At 34.8% G+C, this 26,144-nt stretch overlaps 1 protein-coding gene across 1 annotated transcript in view; it reads left to right on the forward strand.

The window, feature by feature from the left end:
* Window positions 1–18,377, forward strand: part of LOC144222404 (protocadherin-7) — a 220,200-nt gene extending 201,823 nt beyond the window's left edge. Inside the window, exon 4 of the mRNA XM_077752884.1 lies at window positions 18,288–18,377. Within this exon, the coding sequence (XP_077609010.1) occupies window positions 18,288–18,376 (89 nt within the window). The 3' untranslated portion in view covers window position 18,377. The remainder of the gene's footprint in view (window positions 1–18,287) is intronic.
* Window positions 18,378–26,144: the final 7,767 nt, after the last annotated feature.

The following is a 26,144-nucleotide window of genomic DNA, read 5'->3' on the forward strand; positions in this document are numbered from 1 at the left end:
TATGGAAATGTAATGTGTGCCAAGGGAAGACTATCTTTCTGATTACCAGGTGGCTTCTAGGTGGTAGTTGGAATTTTTTTCTCAACCTAAAAATCAAAACTTTATCAGTGCACAGAATTGTACAAAGCCAAGACCAGTTCTCAACAATATTACAAGATCCTGATGTCAAAATTGACCATGTGTTTATTAAATTCTAAGCAGGAGAGTATCCCATTCAAGAAATTGGAAAATCCCTGCTTCCTCTCCAAGACAGTACCCTTTATCTCTAAAGGAGCCCAAGGAAAATCAGCAGCATATCTCTTGAAAGATTGCCTGGTGAAGGTGAAATCATAAGAGAGACTTTGCCATCCAGACCCACTGAGGCTAGCTGAAGTTCGCTGAAACACATCCACCATCGCATGGGTCATCACCTGAAAAATAGATTGCTTTCGCTTCCTACATTCAGGGCATCTTTTAGTACTAGGTGCCAACCCAGATGCTGTGTCCCAACTTGCGTTTGTTGTTTTTGTGGTTTGTTTGTTTTCTCTTCTCTTTAAAGTCATCTCTTAAGGATTTTGCATATTCTTTCTTAAAATATGTAAATGATTTTTTTCAATATCAGCTTTAAGCATGCTTATATAACCAGACTTCATTTTGTTCCTTGCTTCTGGTCTATTCTGTAAGGTGTCTTTGCACCCCCTAACCATTCAACCAATTATTCATCAGAACCATTGTTTACGTGCATAGTTGCTTGCATAGTTACCTCTTGAGTGTGTGATATCTGACACTCAAAATGGCATATCAAAAATATCTTCTAGACATATATGTAATTTTTAAAATCGTTAGGTCTATAGTCATAATTTCTCAGATGATTCCACCTAAAATAAATTCAATTTTCAATTATATAAATACTTGAGGACATTGAGTTTTAGGACCCCATCCTTATTTTTTCCCTTTACTTTGGTCAGGGCAATGTTAACCATACATCATCATCTTTAAACAGGTGATTGGAAGCAACATGTTCACACAGAACCATATTTTATCAGAGTTCTTTGCCTTAAGCTTCCTCCCCTTTATTCGGTGTAATCAATTGTGTTCAGCCTTCACTAGTTCTTTGAGAATTCAATTTTGAGAGGCACTTCTAGTTTCCTGGACAACATTGGTTCATCTCTTTCTTCCAGAATAATGAAGATCTAAAATCTAATTCCTGCCTATTTCAGCCCCAGACTGTTTTCATCCTCTTTCATGAAATCAAACTCACATGCTTTTCTTTTGTAGCCCATGTCTGAGTATTACCTATGTCCCCAGGATCAAGTAGCTATTAAATTAGTTCTATCAATTGTCCATGGGTTTAGAGGTCCCCATGTGTGTTTTTCTTAAGTAACCACATTTTATTTCAGAGCACAAAGTACAGGACTTTTGACTTGATTACTTATCCTTTGTTGTTGTTTTTTTTTTTAAGTTTTTGAAAATGCTAGTGAAAATACATTACTCTTCTTTACCCACATGAAAAGTTCTGAGTTTATCTGGCATTTCATTCCTGAAGGAGGATTAGAGGACTTTCCTACAGATTGACTCTGAGGTTTCATTTTTTAAAAATTATTTTATGCATTCTAATAACCTTACTTCTTTGCCTTTCCCAACTTCGCCATCTCATGCACATTTTCTCCTTGCAATGCCTCATCTATAACATTTTGAGGATCAAGTAATTCATTTTCTATACCAAAAGACATTAATTTGAGTCTTTTTAGACTATCAAGTGTCCATATTCCTTCTGGGATAGTTATTAGAAGAGTCTGTCTTATAAATTTTTTCAATTTGAAAATGTCCTTCTTAAATCTAACTTAATTCTTCTGTGTAATAATTCTATATGTCAATATTCTACTATACATATATATATATATAATATAGATATATATATATAAAGTACATTTGGCAAGAATAGATGCCAGAAGTTTGAGAATTTAAGCCTTTATTCAAGCTCCATTACATCTGTAAGAAGGGAACCTGGATCAATTCACATATCTCACTCACTTGTAAAATGGGGACAATAATTATAACAATTGTCCTATCGTTCTTTTTTTTAAAACTTTTTAATGTTTTTTTATTTATTTCTGAGAGAAAGAGAGAGAGAGACAGCGTGAGCAGGGGAGGGTCAGAGAAAGAGGGAGATACAGAATCTGAAGCAGGCTCCAGGCTCTGAGCTGTCAGCACAGAGCCCAACATGGGGCTCAAACCCACGAACCGTGAGGTCATGACCTGAGCCGAAGTCGGACGCTTAACCGACTGAGCCACCCAGGTGCCCCATGTCCTATCTTTCTTAAACGTTGTTGTGAAGTCATACCTGAATATATATTTTTAGATAGTTAATATTTAATAAAATCATATCAAATCACTACTTTACTATGTTCACTAGTTTACCTTTGCAGTTTTTTCTGCTTCTACAGCTTCTTTTTCACATTAAATGAAACTTACAATGTTCATAATATTTAGTAAGTGCATGATTGTTTTCTTGCTTACAAAAATGTTCAATGGCCATATTTTGTCATAAAGGTCAGTTGTTTCTTGGCCCCTTTTGAAATCACTATTGGTTTTCAAGGCTAAGAGCACATGGTTCTCTATGCACTGTGAATAGTGTCAGTATTTATCATATTATTCTGCAAAAAACATAGACAAAAAATATTACTGCTTTCAAATTTATTTTCTGCAGCTAAATGGCTTCTGTCTTTAAGAAGTCTGCATATATTTTCCTGGATTTATTGTAAAAGAGTAGTAAATGACAGAAACCAGTAAGTCACAAAGATATTCATCAAATAATTATTAAAGATCATTCAGTGCCCAGCAGCAGAACAGTGCTTAAAATGCTGAGATTACAGATGACTCTCAAATATTCATGGCAGTAAGAGAAGCTTTGTAAAGATATTCACCAATCACGGAGAATGGATACACTCTGCTCATTAGGTACCGACTCGTAGTGCTTATTCACTTCTCCCCTTAAACTGCTAATTAAGCCAAATATATTTGTAAATGTAGAAATCAACTTTTATGGGGTATTTTAGATAATTTTCAGAATACAGTACAGAACATCCCAATTACAATATAATTCAAGCATAAAGAGCTGAAAAGATTTCCAAGGGAAGTCCTCATGAACTATCTTCAAGGTGGGAGACAAATGAATTTATAGACTTATTCACCCCCTCTCACACATAAACACACAAGGAAACACCAGAAAAGAACAATATACCATAAAGTGGGTGATCTGCCTATTTTAGAGTTTATTGGAATGCTGAAATAGTATCCTTATTAAGTATCTAAAAATAAATGATAAAAAGGATAAGGAAAATTGAAATAATAAACTACTACTTTTATGGTACATTAGTACTAACCTGACTGTTCTGAATATTCATTTGCTTTGTAGAATCACTGAAGAAGGTAATGTTATCTGCATTTTATAGATGATGGAGCTAGGAGGAAGATACGTAAAATTATGGTTAATAACTGATAACACTAGGTGTTCAGTGCATAGTAGCTGTTATTATTTATCTTTCTTGCTTTTTTGCTATTAGCTCCACAGGTCTATTTTTGCATTACTGCATTCAAAGTGCATGAAACCTATTGCAGCCAGTATAATTATTTCTATTTTAAAAACATCTTTAAGTAGAAAATTAGTTTTCTTTTACATTTAACAGAAGCACTCTTTTTTATGTAGTTTTGAGAAAATCATTGATCTTCTTGGGTCATTGTCTAAGACAGGCAGTAAATCCATTCCTTACCTATTTTTCAGGGGCATTAAGTGAAAATCTCTCTTTTTATTTGTGTGATTTATAAAACACAATGCGTTTTTTTGGTAATTTTGGAAAAGCAATATTGTATTTCATCATTAAAAATCACTGTCAATTGTGGTTTGACATAATTGTTGAGACCTGATATCATAGGTAACAGTCAAGTGTTTATATAATAAAAATCAGGAAAAGGCTAATAGATTGTTTTTTTCTCTTCAGAATAACAGATAATAGACTCAATATCATGAGCTGCTTAAAGGAATACAGTACTCAAGATAGGGTAAGGATGAATAGCAGATGCTCTATTCACTGGTTAAACTTGATAGTTCTATTCCTTATACCTTTATCTCATTGGAATGCATTCTACACACACACACACACACACTACACACACACATACACAAGCACATGCACACACGCACACTACACACACACATACATAAGCACATGAACACATGCACACTACACACACACACACAAGCACATGCATGCACGCACACTACATACACACACACACACACACACACACACACTCCTTCACTGCACTCTCTGCCAAGGTAGGGAAGGTGCTTCAAATATTAGGATAATGCAAATGTGCAGGGAAACTCAAAATTAGGAATCTGCTTTCAGAGTTAATCCCATGACTCCCAAAGATTGTAGAAACAAAGCAATTAACTTTCTAAGTATGCAAACCATTCAGCAAAGTAAGCACTAAAAAGCTGCCTAAACAGTTTATTTAATACTTTTAATATTGTCTCAAAAATGTTGGAAATTTCAAGATAAGCTCAAAACAGGTTAAATGTATAAGAGTTTTTTGAATGTCTTCTTTGTAAGAAAAATAAAGGAAAAATATTTTCAAATCCATTTTGCTATCTTCAGAACTATTAGATTGTGTTAAATAATATGATTTTTATGTATTATAATCGAACGAGAAAATATCCTAGCTATTTAAAGAGTCGGGAATATTTTTAACTGCATCACTGCCCCCTGACCCTCCTAGGAAATATTTATCTTAAATATGCCTATCTTTTGTTCCAAATTATTGAACTTGGATAAACTTGCTTAAGAATAAGAAGCTTCCTTAGATATGTGACAAATTAAAGAATTTTGAATTCACTGGCATAACAAGTTAAAGGGCATATATATCATCTGCGAAAAAAGAATTTCCACATCCGCTTTACTCAAGTATCCCATCTTGTTAAATCTTTCAGTAGTAGCGAGGAAATATGTCTCATAAAGGTAGATAGATTGATGACTCCGTTGGTAGCAGCATTTACAATATTGTAATTTGTTTTTCATGCTAAAGTAAGAATATATATTTTTAATTTGACATATGGAATCACTTCATGAATTTAGAAATGTGCAGACACAAAGATGGTGCGTATTTCGGTGTGAGATTAAGCAAAACTACCTATTTTCACCGAGAAGCTGGCATATTTAGTTCGCTAATAATTGACCTAGTCATCAAGCAACTGAAAGCCCCCACCTGCTCCTGTAGTTCATCTTTAATTATCATATATGTTTCAGCATCAGTGCCATGGTTTTCATTGCCCTCTATGGGAAGAAGACAGGGCATTTCTGGAATGGTTAAGGCAGTTCTCTTGCCTCAAAAGGGGGGAAAAAAGAGCAGAAATGTAATATAGCTACATGGAGAGATGCCTGCCTCTGAGCTCTTTTCATTTTAGCAGCTTGAGAAAAATTGCTGCATGTTATTGCTCAGACACACATTTTTCTAAACGAAGGTTACTGCCATTGATTTCAAAGAGCAAAAGGATCCATTATAATATTTTTTGCACTTCATTTAGCTAGTCTCCTTATTGATTGGACCGCATGTACTACCTTCTACCTGATATGCCTTCCTAAACAATTTTGAGGACAAATATTTTATTTTATGGCCACCATGACGAAAATGTGCCTTCCCAGTAGCTGCATATTTCAGATATTCATTTTGAAATTTATAAGCAAACGAAGAAATCTCGGCATTGCTCACTTGGGAGACACACACTCACACATATACACATACCGTCCCTCATATGCTGGGCTGAGAAGGCTGAAGCCTATCTCGGAAACAGTTTGCGTAATAAATTAGGCCTTCAGAAAGCGTTTCTTTTAGAAATGTGCTATTAGATTAAAGTCAATAGTTTCATTAGTTGTAAACATGAAAGCCTCCTACTGCATCGAGACTTTATATTTTAAAATGAGTACTACTTTCTATATTAAGTTTCATTAAATTGCAAATACAAAACTTGTACATATTTCTGTAATTTTGGATCCTTTTCTCTCATTGTTTAACAGGCCAACCTGGAATTCAATATAATTCTTTTAAAAAAAGGCAACCAAAAGACCGTGAGGCTAACTCATGGCTAGAGGTTTCCCATGCCTTCCCCTGCTTTTTCTCCCCCAAGACCAGAGGTATTTCTATCTTTGTACAATACAGATGTACTGATTGTACTGATCAAGTTAAAATAGCTGTATGTTAATTTAGAGTATTCTCAATTATTGCTTCAAGGTTATTTCACAGGATTGCTCCAATATTTCGTCATTTCAAAATATCCTTTACGCCTAAAGGCCTGCTTCTCCTTACAAGGGGTTTTGTTTTTTTTAATATAAGGCTAAAAATCCCCGCGAGCACCTAGGCCTGGCACTGCTAACGTACAGCAACAGGTCTCAACAAGAAATCGTGCCTGAGACCAAAACTGCCAGAGTTGGTATTTCAAGTTTCTGTTGGAAATGTATGATAATATGATGTAAACATACCAGTTATTTATAATAACGATTTCAATATGGTGGCATCACTGCTCATTCTCTCTGTTCTAGCATGTGTGCAGCCACAACTGTCCCTGGCTTCTGCGATGCTTGTTAAAATAAAGTCCTTCTGATACCACTCATAATAAACCTTCATGGAGGCAATGCAAGATAGACCCTACCGATCGCTGAATTCTCTTTAATAGGAAATTGTATTCTTGGGAGACTCAGCAGAGTTATTTTCTTTTAGAGTTAAAGCTTTTATGTTGAAATAGTATTTATTTATTTATTTATTTAATCGTTGAACAGTCTCACTGCTATGACTAAGAAAATTGCCCCATAAAATACTTGGTAATGTAAATGTGAGCATGAAAGTTATATATCTGGTGATTTATTAAATTTATGACTTGTAGGAACATGACTGTCTCTATAAAGAAATCTAATATACACATTGGAGAATATTCTAGTAATGCCTTGTAAAAATGGGATGCCGTTGTAATTTGAAATCTCAAAAGCATGAACCAGTGTTAGAGGTATGCCTTCGGCATTTCTAAGCATGCATGGCCTGACTTTGCAAATCTAAAGTTGATGTAGGAAATTTAAAATGTGCCTTTAGTTTTGAAATAGTTGCTCTCACACAGAATGTAGCATTCATGTGCTTATCTCTTTGGATGTAGAGGATTCCCTTATTTCTTTTATTGGCAAGGAATAGAAGGGTCAGTTAAGAGTAGGAAGTTAATTGGATTTATATTAGAGGAAGAGCAGACCAAAGTTGATGAACACAAGCCTAGAATTTGAAACCGGTGATCACCCCAGAATGGGGAATATTGGCCTGTAGGCAGAGGGACTCAGCGCTGTAACCAATATCTTGGAAGTACATTTGTCATAGTGAAATATCTTTGACTTTCTTTATCTCCTAGGAATTACTTTAAAAGTTTTGGTCCACATTTCAAAGAAGATTTTTTTTTGTCATAAACTTTAAAAAAAGTTTTTATCATCGCGTTTTCTAAGTTGATTTTGACTGAAAGTCTATGGAGAAATTTAATGTATTTGGCCAATAAAATGTTCACTTTAAAAAAGGTGATTTCGGGAGTCTCCTTATAAGAACCCTCTATTAATTGAAATGTTAATGGAATATTTGAAAGACTCAAAAAGGTTTCGCCACACAAGATTTTATAAAATTATACTTTTATAAATAGAAAAAAATGCAAGAGCATAATACAAAAGAATACTTTGTGCTTTCTATACAAATAGAATATACTGAGACAAATATTTAGTTTCTCTTTATGCAATGTTCTGAAAATAAATATAGCTTTTGTTTTTACAATAAAATCCATCCAGCATATGGTATATTTTCAAGTCCCCTTCCCATCCAGGAAATGTATTACTTAACTGAAATTTAAAAGACTATATATTTTGAGGGTGGTAGAGAAAGAACAGGTTCTTCACATATATTTGCAGACCCGTATGCTGTTTATTAAATCTGATGCTAGTCAACCAATTCAGAGAGCTGACCCAAATAAAAAGAAATCAGCAAATTTGCAGAAGTATGAAAACACGTGCACACATACTACTAATGCAGTTTTATCATCTGTCAGATTTCTCAGGAGTATACCATATTTTGTAGGCTTGAAATAAAACATTATGAATTCATACATATATAATGAAATAAAATAAATGCTTTGAGGGAATAGCATTGCCGAAAGTTGACATTTTAGTTCATGTAATTTACATGACTATTAAAAAAGGTGTTTCCGTGTATTAACTGAATTCGAACTTAGAGCATGATTCTTATCTCTTTGGTTGTAAATGAATGTGTTGAGAAGAAAATACTAATTTTTTCTTCTAAGCATCTGAGATGTTTCATAGTCAAAGAACAACTTGTGTTTTAAAAATAAATTAAAATACATTAAGAGCAGTGTGCAAGTTTTTCAAATAAAGGATAGGGTGAACAGACTGTTTTATTTTCCTTCCATTCTACATATCTATGAATAAACATTCCTTGAGATTTAAATTATAAATAACAGTACAGAGTGAAGTTATTTCAACTTTACAAAGGAAATTATCCATTTTTTTCTTTTACATATTAGTAAACTCAAAATGGTTTTGCTAATTTTATTCAAAACTGAAGTATTTTTGACAAAAAAAAGTTTCCCAATTGTTAGTAGATTATTGCATTTATGTGCCTAAATTCACTCAGAATTGACAACTGTTGTTTGACTTGACAAAGTTAGAATATGATAGTTGGTACTAAAAGGAAAGAAGTAGCAAAAAAAATTGTAAAAAAAGAAATATTTCAATGAGGAAACTATCAGCGAATCATGTTGTAGGGAAAGATAGTTGACTAAGGAAATTTTATCCTCTAGTTATCACTGAAAGTTGGTTACATCAACCCCTCCCACACAGGCAAATGAGGAACCGGAAAAATGGAAGTAAAAAATATCATCTAATATTTAATTTCAGTTGTTCGGATGGTCATTTGTAAGTCCTAGATAATTAGAGCTAAGTGAAGTTAGTTACTTATCTGTTGAATATACAGCTTTGCTAGATCTATATTTACAAAATCAGGATTTGAGATGTTATAAAGAGCTTGGTTTAATTTTTATGATATGTGATTTTTCACAAAAAATTCTCTTGAAAATAAACTCTAGAATTATTTGTATGTGAACAGAGTAGATGTATTATTTATTTATTTATTTATTTATTTATTTAATTAATATCTTACCTTCTAGACTGCATGCTACATGAAGACAGAGATCATGTTTTCAAGTTTATTGTATGTCCAGCTACCAGGGCAGTGCCCAGCATCAAGTAGAGATTCAGTAAATATATGCTGAATTAATTAAAGACTAATTCAATATTCTCTCGGCCAAGGTCCACTCATGATTTCCATTGTTGCTTTGGATTTTATGCTTAATCTTCTTTGCTTGTTCTTATCATAACAGTCTGTGTTGAACTATGGTGGTGGAGAAATTAGTCAAAATGATCAGCGTAAAACATACCATATCAGAATAGAGACAGGCTAATCATGAAGTCTTTGTAGAGTATTACAGATACTCATACTTAAAATTCATATAGGTGATCAATGTTGTGCACTACAGTTATTGTTTATACATGAGGCGAGATATTTATTATGTTTTGTAAAGGTCTAAACCTGCACCATGGTGAAGAGTAAATTCTATTATTTCAATGTATATTTTTCTCCTGTGTCCTGGTTGATAGAACTATGACATATCAGCAGAAATCTTTACTTTTGCAGTTGAGATATTATTCTTTTTAACAGTCTATCCCTCAAGGACCTTGAACATCAAAGATAGCATCTGGATGGTAAACACCTAACATAGGGAAACATTATAATATTCTTTGCATACTATGCTCTCAATAAAAGTATTTTCTAGAAAAACTGACATTGACTAGTGTACTTTGTGAATCTATTAATCACCAGCTATAGGTTAAGAATATCACAATTGCTAGTTCAAATTCTTAATACATTTCTCATATGGGATTAACTACATATGTATTTGTATATTCATTCATTCATTTACTACTAAAATATAATTGAAATCTGACTTCAAAGACAATTATAAAATTTAGATCAAAGAGACCTCTATAAGCCATGGAAGGGATTGGTTAAATTTCTCTCTTAAGTAGATTTTCTACCATCTATGTTATTCTTGACACATTTTATTCTATATTTGTGAAAATCCTGGAATATATTTTTTTCTAAAATTGCAGCTTGATTTACTTTCTACCCCCTGAGAGAAGATAGGATGACACTGGGTGGAAATCAAGATTTTCAATGGGTTTGCTAACTAAGGTCTGTAAGAGAAGTGATTCTCTTTGAAGTTTCCAAGATAGTTCTAATTATACTCTTGTATTTTTTAAAATTTTTAATGTTTTTTAAAATTTATTTTTGAGAGAGAGAGTTGGGGGGGAAGGGGGAGGGGCCAGAGTATCTGAAGTAACCTCCAAGCTGACAGCAATGAGCCTTATGTAGGGCTCAAACTCATGAACTTTGAGATCATAACTTGGCCAAAGTTGGACACTTAATGGACCGAGACACTCAGTTGCCCCTGTATTTCTGTTTTTTTTTAAATCACTCATATTCACTTTGAGCTTGTATAACAATTCTACTTTATTTCTGCCCCTTCCACTCTTGTTTATAACTTGTATCCTCTTTCCCTCACCTCACTCTTCTTTATAGTCTTAGCATGGTAACCAGTTCATTATCCTTACATTTGCAATAAAAAATGGTATGTTACTGAGCTTGCTAATTAACAGTCACATGTGAATATACTTTACATATTTCATCTCACTTAATCCTTGGTACATATTTTTAATGCTTATTTATTTTGAGAGAGGGAGGGAGAGAGAGAGAGAGAGACAGAGAAAGAGAGAGAGAGAGACAGACAGAGCAAACAGGGGAGGGGCAGAGAGAGAGACAGAGAAGGAGAGCAAGAATCCCAAGCAGGCTCCACACTGTCAGCACAGAGCCTGATGCGGAGTTTGAACCCACAAACTGTGAAATCATGACCTGAGCCGACATCAAGAGTTGGGCACCCAACTGACTGAGCCACCCAGATGCCCCAAGTGGGGTCATACTATTATAGCTATATATTCTTAATTTGTGGATTTTATTTGTTCATGGGAGAGCAAATTGTGGCTCAGAAATCTTAGGGGATTTGCTAAAGTCATGCAGCAGTGAGTGGCTGAGATGGAGTTTGAAGAAAATCTTTCAAATTAAAGCACCGTGTTCTTCCTATTACACCCTGCTGTGTCAAGTCGTGCCCTTCTTTTATCGAAATGGTCTTAATCTCTTTCATCGGCATCTCTTCCCTGCTGACCAAAGTTTTCTTTAAACTTTACTGTGCCTATGACCTCTTCTGTGAGCCTTGTTGATGTTCTTGTCCTTAGCTCACTGTGTGTCACACATCTGTATTAACATCTATCACAATGACATTCTTCTGGGTGCTTTCTTGGTCTTAAAAAATATGGTAATAATTTTTTGTAAAAATACTTTATGTCACCATGAAATGAACTTATTGTGGCTGTTGTCAAAGATATTTACAATTAATTGTTTTTCTTTTTTTTTTAATGTTTTATTTATTCTTGAGAGAGAGAGAGAGAGAACAGGGAAGGGTCAGAAAGAGAGAGGGAGACACAGAATCCGAAGACAGGCTCCAGGCTCTGAGCTAGCTGTCAGCACTGAGCCCGACGAGGGGCTTGAACCCACGAACTATGAGATCATGACCTGAGCCAAAGTCAGACGTTTAACCGACCGACCCACCCAGGTGCCCCTACAATTAATTATTTTTCAGGTGTCTTTGTTTAGGTTTTGAATATGGTGAAAATCAATGGTGATATGTTCCACACAAAAACAAAAGCATTTGAATCTTCTATAGCTTTTAAGAGTTTAAAGAAGTCCTGAAAAACCCAAATGTATAAGTTCCTCTGACTAAATCAGTAACTAGCACAGATTGAACACTCCTTAAATATTTGATAAGCAGGGGCGCCTGGGTGGCTCAGTTTCTTAAGCATCCGACTTCTCAGGTCATGATCTCATGGTTTGTGGGTTCGAGCCCCAGGTCGGGCTCTGTGCTGACAGCTAGCTCAGAGCCTGGAGCCTGCTTCAGATTCAGTGTCTCCCTCTCTTTCTGCTCTTCCCCAACTCACTTATGCTTGCTCTCTCTCTACCAAAAATAAACATTTAAAATAATTTAAAAAATAAAATGTATTTTTACATTTTTGTTTGTTTATTTATTTTTAATCTAATTTATTGTCAAATTGGCTTACATACAACACCCAGTGCTCATCCCAACAAGTGCCCTCCTCCATGCCCATCATCCATTTTACCTCTCCTCATTCCCAACCCATCCACCCTCAGTTTGTTCTCTGTATTTAAGAGTCTCTTGCGGTTTGCCTCCCTCTCTCTCTGTATTTTTTCCCCTTCCTTTCCCCCGTGGTCTTATGTTAGGCTTCTCAAGATCCAGATATGGGGGATAACATAAGATATTTGTCCTTCTTTGACTGACTTAAAATATTTTTGCATTTTAAAGTAAACTTCAAATATGAATTATATCAATTGAGTGAAATCATGTATTAATTAAATTTAAAATTGTAAATGAACATTATTCAGTTCATTAATCAACAATTAGCCAGGTATTCAGTTAAACTGTTAGTTTACATAATAGACAGAGAGGCCCATACTATTTTTTTAAATGTTTATTTAGTTATTTTAAGGGAGAGAGCTGGGGGAGAGGAGCAGAGATAAAGGGAGACAGAATCCCAAGCAGACTCCATTCTCACCATGGAGCCTAATGTGGTGTTTGATCCCATGACCATGAGATCATGACCTGAGCCAAAACCAAGAGTCGGACTCCCAACCAACTGAGCCACCCAGGCACTCAAGTGGGTGATACTATTACACTTATAAATGGTGAAATTTCTAGGAAAAGCAGATTTGGAAAACATTAGGAATATGCAAATAAGCAAAATATCATAGGTTTGCCAGAAGCTTTATATAATATCTTTAATGCAACTAAATTTTGAAATTTTAATAAAATTTCTCAAAAAAGTATCGCTCGCTCTTTCAAACTAAATATCTTTTTGAAGATATTTAAGATATCTTCTTTGAAGATAAAACATGAAATATCTTTTTGCTCTAGAGTTAAGGAAATTTAAACACCATACGCTAGCCATTAATACACCCTATTGTGAATGCATATGTATCAAACTCATTTAAAATGCAACTCAGTATTAGTAGGTAAGGTTTACATTTAAATGTTTTTTTTATACTATTTCCTAACTTCTTCATTGTGCAATCATTTACTGAAGCTGGATTCTGGTAATAGTAAACATTTTGACTTAGCTGATTTTATTGCCCTTAGGCTATGCAATCTATGCCTTTAAATCTTCGGAGTACAAAATATAATACAGGATTCTAGAAACCCATCATTAATACTTACTAATGAGAGCTGAATAAAGGATTAGCTGCTATTCTTTTATCTTAGATCAGTTATGATTTTTACTGATTAAAACAAAGCTTCAAGTGCTGCCTGCACAATGACATTTCTCCCCTTGTATTTTCTGGCTTTTCTTCATTGTGCTGTTAGTAGTTAAGTTTGACTGAAAACCTCATTCAGGGTTTATATGTATAAAATATCCATAATAAATAATAGATTTATAAAATAGGTATAAAATAAGATGCATTTTATAGGAAGTTCATTGGGCAATGTCATGTTTGCAATAGAACATTTTGTAAAGATATTTAGTTTGAAAGAGCGAGCAAGAGAGAGATGGAGCGAGCAGAGGAAGGACAGGGAGAAAGATAGAGTGAATCCCAAGCAAGCTCCATGATGTCAGCACAGAGCTGTACACAGAGCTTGAACCCACAAACCCAGAGATCATGACCGGAGCCGATATCAAGAGTTGGACGCTTAACCGACTGAGCTACCCAGGCATCCCCGGCAATAGCACCCTATTATAAATGCTACAAGAACATGCAGTGTTCCTTCGTTTGCAAAAGCTTTCAAGTTCTACTTCTCCATTGCCTCCATAGGAGACCTTAATCCTGTCATGCCAGAGTGACCCCAGACAACCAGACTGGCATGTCTACAAGCCAACCTTGCCCATACACACTATGGACACTAACATGATGATTATTAACATTTCCTTTTTGATCATTATTTAGCTTTTATTAGCAAGAAGGAGGCTGAAAGAAAATCAGAACCATCTCGTTGCCTGAAGCACGGTTTCCATGGGGTAATATACTAGACGGCTCATCTTCTGTGGAGACTTGGGTATGAATATGAGAGACTGTGGGGAGTTTCAGAGTCACACCCAGAGCTGAAAAATGTTTTCTAATCGTTAAAGAAAATTGGTTTTTAAGATGGACCTTACAAATAGGATAAGGAAAGCAAGAGTGTTATCAGGAATGGTTTACGCAGTGTGGTAGTCTTTTCTCATATGTCCTTGTACCAGACACACTGGGTTTTGAGAAAAGCTTAAGAAGACATTAAGCAGAGAACAGTCTCACAGGCCTAATTAATCTCCTTATATTGTTTGATGTGTCTCTTCAACACATCAAGGTGGTTCTTTTTTTTTTAACATTTAATTATTTATTTTGAGACAGAGAGAGAGAGAGAAGGAGCGAGAGAGGGAGAGAGATAGGTAGGAGGGGCAGAAAGAGAGGGAAAGAGAGAATTCCAAACAGGCTCCACACTGGCAGTGCAGAGCTCAGCTTGGGCGGGAACTCGAGCTCACTAATCATGAGATTATGACTTGATCTGAATTCAAGAGTCGGACACATAACCGAGTGAGCCACCCAAGGGTCCCCATCAAGGAGTCTTCTACTCTTCCTTCCATTGCACTGTCTATTCTGGTTGAACTCACTTCAGACCTGCCAGTACTCAACAGGGTCCTTCCCACATACTGCATTTGGTTGCTTCAGCTTTCCTTTCTGCAAGCTGCTTATTTCTTCCATCCTTTACCCTTATCCTACTCAGTCTTTGAGAAGAAGCTTAGCGTCTGTCTTGTCAAAGTTTGCTCCCCTCACCTCATCTCTTGTAACTTCCAAGCACTATAAAGTTCGACCCTTTGTTTTGATCCCCACCTAAAGACTGTAATCCTTATGTGTATGAACTAAGGCTTGTGGCTTATTCTTCCATATGAGAGTTTAATGCTTGCTCTCTGTGCCTACTTCACTCAGTCACACGGCCATGAGTGTCTGTATCTTAATATCAGTATCTCTACCTTGATTATATATTTTTTCCAAAAATAGAAATTAGGAGAGGCTGACTTCACAATGGCTGACCCATTGAATTCTCTATGATGTTCTTGTTGTTTTACGTATGGGACAGAGAATCCCTGTCCTTAAAGAAAGTCAATCTCACTACAAATCTAATGTCAATGCTGCTCAGTGATAACCACACACCGTCTCTCTGTCCACTTTTCTTTCTTTCTTTTTTTTTTTTTTTAACAGATAGTTTATTGTCAGGTTGGTTTCCATATAACACCCGGTGCTCATCCCCACAAGTGCCCTCCTCTGTGGCCATTTCNCGATTTCTGTACGTTGATTCTGTAACCTGCAACTTGGCTGAATTCTTGGATCAGTTCTAGTAGGCTTCTGGTGGAGTCTGTAGGGTGTTCTATGTAGAGTATCATGTCATCTGCAAAGAGTGAAAGTTTGACTTCCTCTTTGCCAATTCTGATGCCTTTGATTTCCTTTTGTTGTCTGATGGCTGATGCTAGGACTTCCAGCACTATGTTAAACAATAGTGGTGAGATGTCCACTTTTTATTTTCATGTATCATATGACCTATTTCCCCATTTATCCAAGTGGAAATCTCGATCCTAAAGTTGTCTATAAGCAGATTCCTACCAAATACCCCCTTTAGTGCCAGGGATCATTATACCCCCCTGGATTCTACCTTTTCCATATGAAGAAAAAATAGCTCTTATTTTTGCATTATTTAATCCATAATATTCTCTTCTCCAGTCCATGAATTCATGACTCTTTAAAATTCCAGTTTAATCTTTTCTGTTACTCTTCTATGTTGTTACAGTTATTTATAAATCAGCTACTTATAAAATCATTTTATAATATTTGTTATATCTTGATAAATTGTACCATTAGTGTTTTTGTGTGTGTGTGTGTTGTATGTGTGTGAGTTGATTTTCCAAAGTTTCTCATAAGTATTCCTTTGGTTATTTTTGTATCTTCCACAGTATAGTGCTAATTTCCAAATCTATTACATCATAATAATCTACTCTTCCCAAGGTCAAAGGAAGAATTTACTATATACAAAATCCTTAGGACATTAGGGAGTCACATAAAAAAAATACTGTACTTTACGCTCATGCAAGAATGTTGTCATAAATGAAGAGCATGTGTATCCTTTTTCTTCTGGCTCGTGAAATTCCCACATTTGATTCTTCCAAAGGCAAAAAGATGATTCCCAAATACTCATTCAGGAATGTATAAATAAAGGAATAATTAGGTTTAATTTTTTTTACTTTGATATTACTGGACTATGTAGGTTTTAATTTTAAAGGGGAATTTAAATTTTAAAATATTATGTGAACTAACAATAATTTTAAAATTAAATACAAAATGTAAAGATGATGAGAAAAAACAAAGCTGTAAAAGTACGTTTAAACCTATCAGATACAAATTAAATTATCTTCTTTGAGGTTTTTTAATTTTTTTTAATTCAACAGGCTTAGACTGCATATGCCTTCAGAATATTTTGATGCTAATCTCTTATGATAACCAATTAGTTTCTAAATTTCTCAATTCAAGGGCTGACTAATACTGTTGCCTAATCATTAGGTGGGTCATGTTATTCAATAAAAAGGATGGTGGCTAATAGTAAGCAGTGTGTCAAAGACCAAAGGAATTGAGAAATTGGAAAATTTGGAGACACCCTGTCTAAACAAGATTAAGATAAAACCAAAAGGATTATCATGCTTCTAACCCCAAAGATCTTTGTGATAGCTGCATTCCTCAATGTCAGGATTAAAGGATAGGATCACATTCAGAATGCAGACATGTATTCATAAAAATCCTTGTCTTTAAACAAAAGTTCAAGAATGTCCCAGCCTGTCCAGAACACACTGAGAAACATATTGGTGTGAGGGGTCAATGCTTTTATCACAAAGAAAAATTAATCCCTTCCTGTTTTTCGTTTTTTACAACACTTTTCCTTTTCACTATTTTTTAAAATGTTGGTTTAAAATGTTAGAGGAGTCTTGATTCACAACAAAATTGAGAGAAAGTTATAGAGATGTTCCACACATGCACGACTTCCTCCATGATCAACATTCCCACCACAGTGGAATACTCTTATTTTCTTCATAAAAATAGGCATATATTTCTACAAGTTTATTTCCTTTCTGTATAAAAACTTCTCTAACTAGTGAAAAACAAGCATTTTTCATAAGCAGTTTGCATCTAAATACAAACCTACAAAGCTAAAGATTAACAACAAATATTAAGAGTAAAATTGGGTACTCTTGTTTGATTTTCAGGTGGGGTATGATCGCCTCTATTGATACCTTAATCAATCACTATTAAAATACAAATTGTTAACTGTTATCAACTACGTATTAAACATTTTCATTGTAATTTTTTATATAATTCTACATACTTACTCTTCAAAATGTACATATAATCGAGATTAAATCATGTCTATCAACATAGAATTAGAACATAAACCTTTTTATAAGTTTTATTAGTTAGACCTCTTGCAGTGTATAGGAATTCTACCAAGTTTAATTCTTTTTGTTAACTTAACAAGTTGAAGTTGTTCTGATAGCAGAACTACATCCCCTTAGGAGATTGCAAAAAGGAAGGTGGTTTGGGAGCCAGTGATGTAGCAATTAGGTAGAGGCAGAATGAGATGATAATAACCCTACTGTGTGTTGGAAAAATACATATATATTTGATATAATTTCTCTTATATAGTTTTTTCTTAAATCTGTTGTAAAGCAAACCTATACCCATATATCAAAGTGAGCATAAGACAGTAGTATTATGTGTAGCAGCCCCTGTGTCCCTAGATTTGGAAGATTTTGGCTGTAAGAATGTGCACATCGACAACTTTCCAAATACCTGATTTGCGTAAGTGATTCTTGAAATTCATCTAGATTTTAAGAAAGGAAAGAAAAGAAACAAGCTCAGAGTTTTTGAAAATTGTTTTATTGGCAAGGTCTATGGATGGACACCATTGTGTAGGGGCTGCTGATTTTCCCTTCACATATTTCCCCATCTCCCTTCCCCAGGTGTTGCTGCCATCACTACCTTTCCCTTCCTTCCCTTTCCTCATGGCAAGACGCATGGAAGAAGAGTGCTGTTAAGGCCTCTCCATTAAGCAACAGGTATGGCGGTTCTCATGAAGCAGTGAAGCTGCCCCTCTTCTGCGTTCTTCATTAATACTCTATCTCTTTTACATTTAGAAGACGCATTTACACACCACACAGAGCGTACTGATGTGGGATAATGGTTCAACTTGACTCTATAGTTACATGTTTCGGCATGCTATGCGTTTCAGAATTCCCTGCACAGTTAGAGGTTTTGTTTGGTTTGGTTTAGTAATGAAAAGACTACAGAAGAATTAATGATACAATTGGTGGAGAAAGAAAGAAAGAAATGGAACTTGTATGTTTATGCCGCTGTCAACCTTCTGCGAACAACTGTTATATATCATACCTCTGGAAACTACACAGTTCAGAATGTTTTGGTGGATTTTAACTCACAATTCAATTATTTTCACATTTGGATTTTCAAAAGCATGGCACAAAATTGTATGCACATTAATTATGCTTCCTCATTCAGTTCTAGAAAATGAGGTATAAACTAGTTCAAATAGACCTAAATGACCGACAAAGCCATGGTATTCAGATGTGAGAGCTAAATGTAGTCTAATAATTTTCTGCAAAACCTTTTTTTTTCCGTCAACTCAGTTGGTGGCATTTGAGGGAGGCAAAGGGGACAGTTTCCTTCAGCAGTCCCAAGATTGCCTCTGTTGCCTCTGTTCAGGCTGCAACATTTTGAAAGGAGCTAGATCCCTCAGGGCTCAAACTCCAGCAGAGTCATAACCTATAAAACATGAACAATTAGTCATCACAGGGAAACACCCACCTTCTTGATTTCGTTTTTCACTGGAAGAACTGGCCCTTCTAGCTCCTGCAGGGGCTTGTTTCGAGGATGCATCAGTTTCTGCATTACACCACTGTGACTCTATCAGGATGTGACTAGAACACTACCCCTGGGCTAGGAAAATTATTGGCAGATGCTTGAAAACAGCAAGTGTGTCTATAGGTGTGCATGTGTGTGGCAGCATTGTTTGTGATATTCTTTAAAGTGGTAGCATAATTTAGACTTGTTTGCATCAGTAAACAAAACAACCCATTTTGATTTATGGGTGTTTTTGCCGACGTGACCACTAGTCATTGAAGGCTGAATCATTCACCTTCATGCAGGAACATATGGGCTCTTATCTGACAAAACTCTAAAACCATTGGTTGTCCTTTGCAATCTTATTTCTACATATGGATATTATCTCTCATGTCCACCGGCCTTCAAGTCCAGCTCTGTTTGGAAAGCTCCAACAAAAATAGCAGACATGTACTGAGAGTTTAATGTGTGTCAGGAACCATGTAAATGAGCTAATGAGCTAAATCTTAATACAAAGGAGCATGGATTTAGACATTATTATCATCATCCATATTAGTAGGAAAAAATGAGATTTGGAGAAATCTAATGTGACAAGGTCACTAGTCACTCAGAATTGGCTAAAGTGGGATTTGCCTTCTGTAATTTCTCTAGATTCTTCCCAAGCAAAGCTGGGACTCTGAGTTATGCTCAACTCTGAGCTACCACAGGACAATGATTTCATCTTATCTTTTATGAACTATTCTATGTCCCTAGTGTTTGACACCCACCATGTGTTGGGCAAATGAGTGAATGTTTACAGCACAGTCATCCATTTTTTTTACCTGCATATGGACCCTTCCCCACATCTGTACTTCTCTCCACTCTTTTTTTATTCCCCTTAGTGTATCCCTCTTAACCATTACTAGCTTCACAGATTACTCAATACATAAGTAATATAGTATACAAAGTAATTCATTGTTTTCTTCTAAATCTGGGACCTATAATTATAAAGCAATTGCAAATGCAGAAAAAAGCTAATTAAAATTCTATAAAATTTACCAAATCTAATGTTAGGAAATAAAGTGCAGATATACTTGTAGCTCATATGGAAAGAAGAACATTCAAGTAACACAGTCTAAGGTTTTGAAGAAAAGAAACTAGAGAAATTCTTTTTTTACATTAGAGGGAAATAAAGGAAATGTACACCACATAGGAAAGAGTCTTATCAGTTTACCAGAAAAGAAAAGAAAAAAAAAGTAGAGATTAAAATATAGATGAGATTAAGAGGATTAACCAAGAAGGAAAAAAAAAACTTTTTTGTGTAAAAAGAAATCAAAAGATTCTGGAAAAGTGAAAAACTGGAAAAGCAATAAAAAACTGAAGGCAACATATCATTGAAAACCACAGACATTGAGAGGACTTTTAAAAAATATGAAATAAAACTTGGAGGGAAAACAAAATCAATGCAGAAAGGAAAAAAGACCTTTATTTATGAATTTGTGTTCCCTTTATTCTTAGACAATTCTTTATGGTGAAAGTGCTAGAAATAAAAAGGGCAAGTTAAGATACATTGATTTGTGAGCACTGTACATTTCTAGGACTTTTTTGTGGGAATAGTGCTTTTGAGAGCAAGAGAAGGGTTTAGGCATTAACTTGGAGTATTTAGAACTAAAAAGATTGTGCCTAGTGAGTACTCTTGAGCCAAGGCTCGATGGAAAATTAGGATTCAAGTCAAAATATCCCTCCTCACCATACTCTCTGTCAAGATAACCATAGAATTAATCAATATATTCGCTCTTTGAATACAGGCATAATTTCCTTCTTTCTTTGTTTCTTTGTTCTCCCTCACTCTTGCCTGTCTCTCTCTCTCTTTATTTATTTCTTTCTTCCTATCTTTCTTTCTGTCTGTCCTTCTTTCTTTCTTTCATAGAGTGGCTAGAACATAGAGTAAGTGTTTGCTGAATTAGTCATGGAATTTTGAAAGAGATTATGGTCAACCAGTCTAATCTTAGATTGTGCAAGCATCCTGTAACACCATTATAAGAATCACACATCTCTGCTTGAATAATTTTAGTGACGCAAAATCCAGAGGTACCTCACTCTATTTTGGTACATCTTTAACTTCTTGACTTTTTCTTATATTGAGCCAAAATCTGTCTTTCTGTAACTTGAATCCATTTATCCTGGGGTTTTTCCTTGGGAAAACACATAATAAGTTTGGTTCCTTTTCCAAATGAAAGTACATCCAAGACATAAATTCAGACAGACCCTCCATCATAATGTCTACATGTATAGTGTGTCTCTGTATATTATTTTCTGGGTTACAGCCCAAGTTTTCCTAATTGCTCTGTGCTGTTTGGTTGTAAATCCTTTTAGCATTCATTTACTGCACAGATGCTCTTTTATAAAACAAGGAATTCAGGATGGGTTCCCACAGTTTATATTCTCATATTTGGTCAATTTGAAGAACCTAGAAAATCCATTTAAATACCTTCAGGGAAAAAAAGAGAAGTTTAAAATTGCATATGGCTTTGATCTGAATTTTTACATTAATAAAGGTGTGGTTTGGATAGTATATTGTAGAGTAAAAAATAAATATCATTGTGTATAAAAAGGCTGCAAAAAGATAAAAAATGAATTAATATTTAAAAAATAACATTTGATGAAGGTAAAAGAATTTTCAGTCTTAATTTTCTTATTCTTAATTGAATACATATTTTGGTTTGGTTGATGCCTGACATGGATCTTTCCCTAAAAGCCCACTTACCATTCTAACAGATCTGGCACTAAAAAAAAAAATCCTTAAGCAAATAAGGATGGATATTGGTGTATCAGTAAAAGTAAAAGACAAAAAAAAAATCAAACCAAAATAAAAACTATTTTTCTCAATGAAATTATTGACTTTAATGACTAATAATATGTGCTAACATGTAATAATATGTTACACAGAGATCCAAGTAGAAAAAAAAATAAGATTGAAGGCTATTTAAAAGATCCCCTGTCAGATATGGACTTTCCCTAATAAAAGTTACTGCAAAGAAAATTTTTCATTTATGTGAAGTGTTTCTTAATGCCAAACTGCTGTCAATGTCCCTTGGTGAGTTCATAATCTATATGAATAGATTATGGTGCTCTCTCAGAGGCCCTGCATATCTGACTTTCCATGAGTGCCTACACAGAATATATGGTCTTTTCTAGAACCTGGAAATTTAATTAATTTGCTGGCAGGGAATACATTTTTATGTCACATGGCTTTTCCCTGACCCTACCTTTCCATTTTCAAATGTGCTTCATATATTATGAACCTATATAATCTTAATGAACATTTTCAATACAGTAATTGTAATGTTTGACTTTATATTCTCGAAAGCTCTAATGCCTACATAAATTCTTTCTGTTTAATACTAAATGTTGCTTTGACAGTTGTATGAATATATGTCCCTCATTCTGCTTTTCTTAGATTCAATTCCCAAAGCAATATCCTTTAGTTATTTGATTATATGTAAGGTTCTTAAGCAATATTCTCAAGAACAGAAGACCTCTATCTGCTTTGTCTCTCACTGCTATTAAAGATGTGTTCTATGTGCAACATACCAAATTTAATATCTTTCACTCTGTCTTTTAGTATCTTAGAAAGCAGAGAGTGAAATGCAGGGTATTTGGATTAATTACTTAACCTCTTGACCTCATGTATTTCACTAAAATGAAGAATTTGAGTAGCTCGTTTTAAAAGTAACTTCCAACATTTTACTGAATATGGAAGACCTGGAATTTTAGAAATTGGAGTTTTGTTCTAGATTTGCAATAAACTATATTTTGTTTCCCCCAAGATATAGTTTCCTTATCTGTAAAAGACAAAGGCCAGTGATATTAAGGATATAATATTTAGAGATAACATATGTTGACTTATCTTTATTTCTGGAATTTTCTCTTGAAAATGATTCTGAGAACTGCTTTTAAAAACTGATGAGTCCAGGGTGTCTGAGTGGCTCAGTCAGTTGAGTGTTTGACTCTTGATTTTGGATCAGGTCATGATCTCATGGTCACAGGATGGAGCTCCATGTCAGGCTCCTCATTTGAGAGTGGAGCCAACTTAAGATTCTGTCTGTCTGTCTCTCTCTGTCTCCCTCTGCCCTCTCCCCTGCTCATGTTCTCTTTCTCTATAAAATTTTTTTTAAAAAAGGTGAATCCAAGAAAATATTTGGTGCCCTAAGGAAGATAGGTTGAGGAAAGGACAACTATTTGAGATATTTGAAGGACTTTAATGCAAAAGAGAGACAAAGGGTTGAACTCAGTCTTTGTGATTCTTGAGAACAGAAAGAATGCCAGTAGACTTAAATAGGAAAAATTTGCTTCCATATAGAGATGAAATTTATTACCTTATGAAATGTTAATAAAATCTGCTTCATAAAATAGCCTGTGTTCTAGATCTGTCTCACTAAAGATGTTGAAACTTAGGTCGCATGGCTAACTTCTCAAATCATTATGAAAGGAACTCATTCATAAGCTAGTAAGTTAGACAAAATGAATTCCAATGCTAATGGTCTGCGATTACATGGTAATTGTCAGACATAATAGTAGTGATAATTCTGACTGGAATTTGGTAACAGAAGTCTCAAAGATTTCATTGGAATTGCTGATTGGGAATTTTTAATACAAATCATCGTAATTGTTAGACACTGCTGTAGCACTCTAAATTGCTTTTATCCTACCAATGCTACTGCTCTGGAGAGAAAGTCACTTTTTTATTTGTGGAGGCATCACTTCTTTTGTATCTGGAGACTACCTTCTATCGTCACTGTGACTACTATTTCCCTATTGCAATGTGACTGACTATGACAGACATTGTGATAACAACGACTTGCAAAAGTAACTTAAAAATTGATCGTTTTCAGTTTCATTAAGGTGTGGAACATAAAGCATTCACATAGAAACACAAATTATTTTATCTGCAAGTGATTATGAAAATTCCTCATTTTGAAATTCAGTTAAGAAAAAAAATGAGTGACTTCTCGAGGTCATTCAGTTAGTAAGAGAGCTGTGATCCCGATTTCCTGAATCCCAGTATGGAGGCCACAAAATTTATTGCAGTAGCTTGCTTAAAAGTATAGCTCTTGGTGCATTGACACTTTCTTTTGTGTCCTTAGATGCACTACTTATCTTGAATCAGCAGGATGAAATAGGAAAGCAAATACACAATTTTATTTATAAGATACAGCAAAACACTAGGTAGTGTAGCCTGCTGTGTTCCTGGAGGGACATGGAAGTTGGCATCCTTTTGTAAAGCTTGACATTACAAACAGTCTTTGTAATCGGCTCACAACTTTTGCCAGAAGTGAAACCAGTTAAAGCTATATTCCAACTTAAAGTCAGGAGCTGCATAATATGATCTTATCACCACTATTTTGTGGCCGGAGACACCACAGTATGCAACATCCCCAGACTTTATAGTCAATAAAGCAGAGCGAGTTACCAAAGATTTCCAATCATAAGCATTAATGATTTTACCATCATTATTTAAGCTTGCCTGTCCACTCTAATCAGGACAACAGGCATAAATTAAATAAATAGAACATCTGATTATAAAGAGGATTGTTAACACAGGCACATTAAATGGTTGTAATAGGATATTAGCTAATTGGCAGGGGGGAAATGTCCTTAGACACCATAGTGCATATATTCCTTGGGATTTTAATTCTCTATGAACTTTGTTGAGCATAGCAACATGATAAGCCAAAGCGTTTGGGTAACGAAGACAATGCAGACAAATATTTTCAAAACAACGAAAGAAATGTAGATCTAATGTTGAAATTGGGCCAGTTTTGAGACTTAATCATTATGCTGAAGCTTTACGGATTTCTTTGTTTATAATGGAAGCGAAATATGAGATTGGGAGGGCTGATGCTTTACAAAGGTGTTTTGGATGATTTAACTTAATGTTTATTTACAACAAGTGATCATATTATCAGTGACTTTTTTTCTTATTTCTGAACTGGCTATCAAAAAGACATATGTTATAAGCTTTTAAATTTGTGGATTATACAGGTCTTGCTTAGTAAGTATCTTTTAGTATATCCATCCACAAGACATTTTCGTCCAAGAGACTGACATTCTAATTTTATCATGGAAATCATCAGAAAAGTAACTTTCAGCTAACACTGATTTGCTTTACTGCAATTCTGCTGGGTTGTATTAGGTTAGGGGAGAATATCCAAATATTTTTGGCTTCAGCAGGAGTGAGAGAAGAAGCAGGAATAAAATAATTTGGTCGTGTTTTGTGACACTTGAACTTAAAATAATTGTGGTTATGAAACTGAAAGCATATGCTGCGCTGTGATAGGTAGAAGGTGTTTTAATAGAAAGTAGAGAGAGGAGTAGATAGATTAAAATTCAGCAGAACAAACTACATTTGCATGGAAAGAATCATAAGTGAAGGAAGAAGGAAACTCCTAGTAACCTGCCAGCCTTCTTCAATGGCTCCCTGGTGAACTGGGCAGATAGGCTCACTTTTACATTTCCAGAATATATGTCATGGATAGGTGAGTGTTACGTAAACATAACAGCATATCAAATATATACAAAATATATAGAACCTATTTATGACCATCCAGGTTGCCTTAATAGGGATATCAAGATAGTATACATCACAAAAGAAATACATCCATGGATATTTAAAACTACAGTTCATTATTTTAGATTTAAAGAATAATGAATATTTAGAAAATGAAATGTATTTTATGTAACAAGTCTCATTTTAACAAGTCTATTTTATTTTTTACGTTTGTATTTAAATTCCAATTAGTAAACATACAGTTTAATATTAGTTTCCAGTGTACAACATAGAAACATTGGACAATGTTTCAAGGTACAACATTGGACACTTCCTTAAAACATCCGGTGCTCATAACAAGTGCAAGTCTATTGCCTATTTTACCCATCTGTCTCCCCTCTCTTCTCTTAAAACCATTGGTTTGTCCTCTATA

Source organism: Crocuta crocuta, unplaced genomic scaffold (assembly GCF_008692635.1).
Source record: "Crocuta crocuta isolate KB4526 unplaced genomic scaffold, BGI_CrCroc_1.0 scaffold805, whole genome shotgun sequence".
NCBI classification, from domain to species: Eukaryota; Metazoa; Chordata; class Mammalia; order Carnivora; family Hyaenidae; genus Crocuta; species Crocuta crocuta.